Below are 854 nucleotides of genomic sequence, written 5' to 3'. Positions count from 1 at the left end.
CAGTAGGAAAGTAAAAACATTAGCTTTTCACCCTAATTTCCAACTAATATTTTCAAATCATGTAACCCATATTCTGTGCTACAAATGCTAACCAATTAGTTCAATTTCCAAAAGTAACTTATATGAGCCTAACATTAAGGTAGAATATACAGTATTATGCTTATAACTGTATTACCCTTGAAATATTTTATGCTCATTGAATGCATAAAAGACATGTTTGTATAAAGGATCTTCAGAAAAGCCCAGGTTTTTAAAGAGTCTGTAGGAAACCATGTTCTCAGGCTCTACAAAGCAGTACACTGGGTAGCCCTCAGTGTGGAGTCTCTTAGCCATGGTGCTGACCACGACTTTGGCGTAGCCTTTTCCTCTGTGCTCTGGCAACGTGTACAACATCCCCATGGCACACGACACATACATCAGCATCCAGGACACCGGTTTTCCTTCTGGATCCAACACGCAGCAGGAGGGGAAGTGTGTAATCATGTTGCGGATCATGCTGACAGCAATCTCATCCTTTGCAAACTTCCACATCTGATTCACTAGGCCTAGGTGTGATTCGTCCAGAGAGCTTAGGGAGATCCCTGAGCTGATGCAGAACAGAGCAGATGACTTTTCAAAGCAGAATCCTGTTTAAAAATTGAACTGTAAAACGTGAGATATTGATTTTATTGAGATTTCACTTCAGGGTAGGACTCTACCTGTCTACTTGGGGGAGCTTGGATACATCCTCCAGTATCATCGTATGACATACTGCCAGTTTGCTGCTGGGCACGCCTTTTTCTGATGCCACTGCTTTGAATATCTCCATGTGGTGAGGATTGGTTCCTTGGACAGAAATAATAAAGTTTTTTTTT

The 854-nt window shown here is 41.3% G+C and overlaps 1 protein-coding gene across 1 annotated transcript; it reads right to left on the bottom strand.

The window, feature by feature from the left end:
• Window positions 1-12: 12 nt before the first annotated feature.
• LOC109954228 (glycine N-acyltransferase-like) lies at window positions 13-836 on the bottom strand. Its single transcript, XM_020589622.1, has 2 exons — window positions 699-836; window positions 13-586 (listed from the first exon to the last, which is right to left on the bottom strand). The coding sequence occupies exons 1-2, from the start codon at window positions 806-808 to the stop codon at window positions 172-174; spliced, it is 525 nt and encodes a 174-aa protein (XP_020445278.1). The 5' UTR covers window positions 809-836; the 3' UTR covers window positions 13-171.
• Between the last annotated feature and the right edge of the window lie 18 nt (window positions 837-854).

The sequence above is a fragment of the Monopterus albus genome, unplaced genomic scaffold (genome assembly GCF_001952655.1).
Source record: "Monopterus albus unplaced genomic scaffold, M_albus_1.0 scaffold4674.1, whole genome shotgun sequence".
Taxonomy (NCBI): domain Eukaryota; kingdom Metazoa; phylum Chordata; class Actinopteri; order Synbranchiformes; family Synbranchidae; genus Monopterus; species Monopterus albus.
This window is presented reverse-complemented; position numbering and strand designations above follow the sequence as displayed.

Bases quoted from the DNA above. Each gene is read 5' to 3' on its own strand.
- LOC109954228 (XM_020589622.1), bottom strand. From the start codon at position 808: ATGGAGATATTCAAAGCAGTGGCATCAGAAAAAGGCGTGCCCAGCAGC. The intron at 587-698 runs GTAGAGTCCTAC...GTTCTGCATCAG, and splicing joins AAGCTCCCCCAAGTAGACAG to CTCAGGGATCTCCCTAAGCT.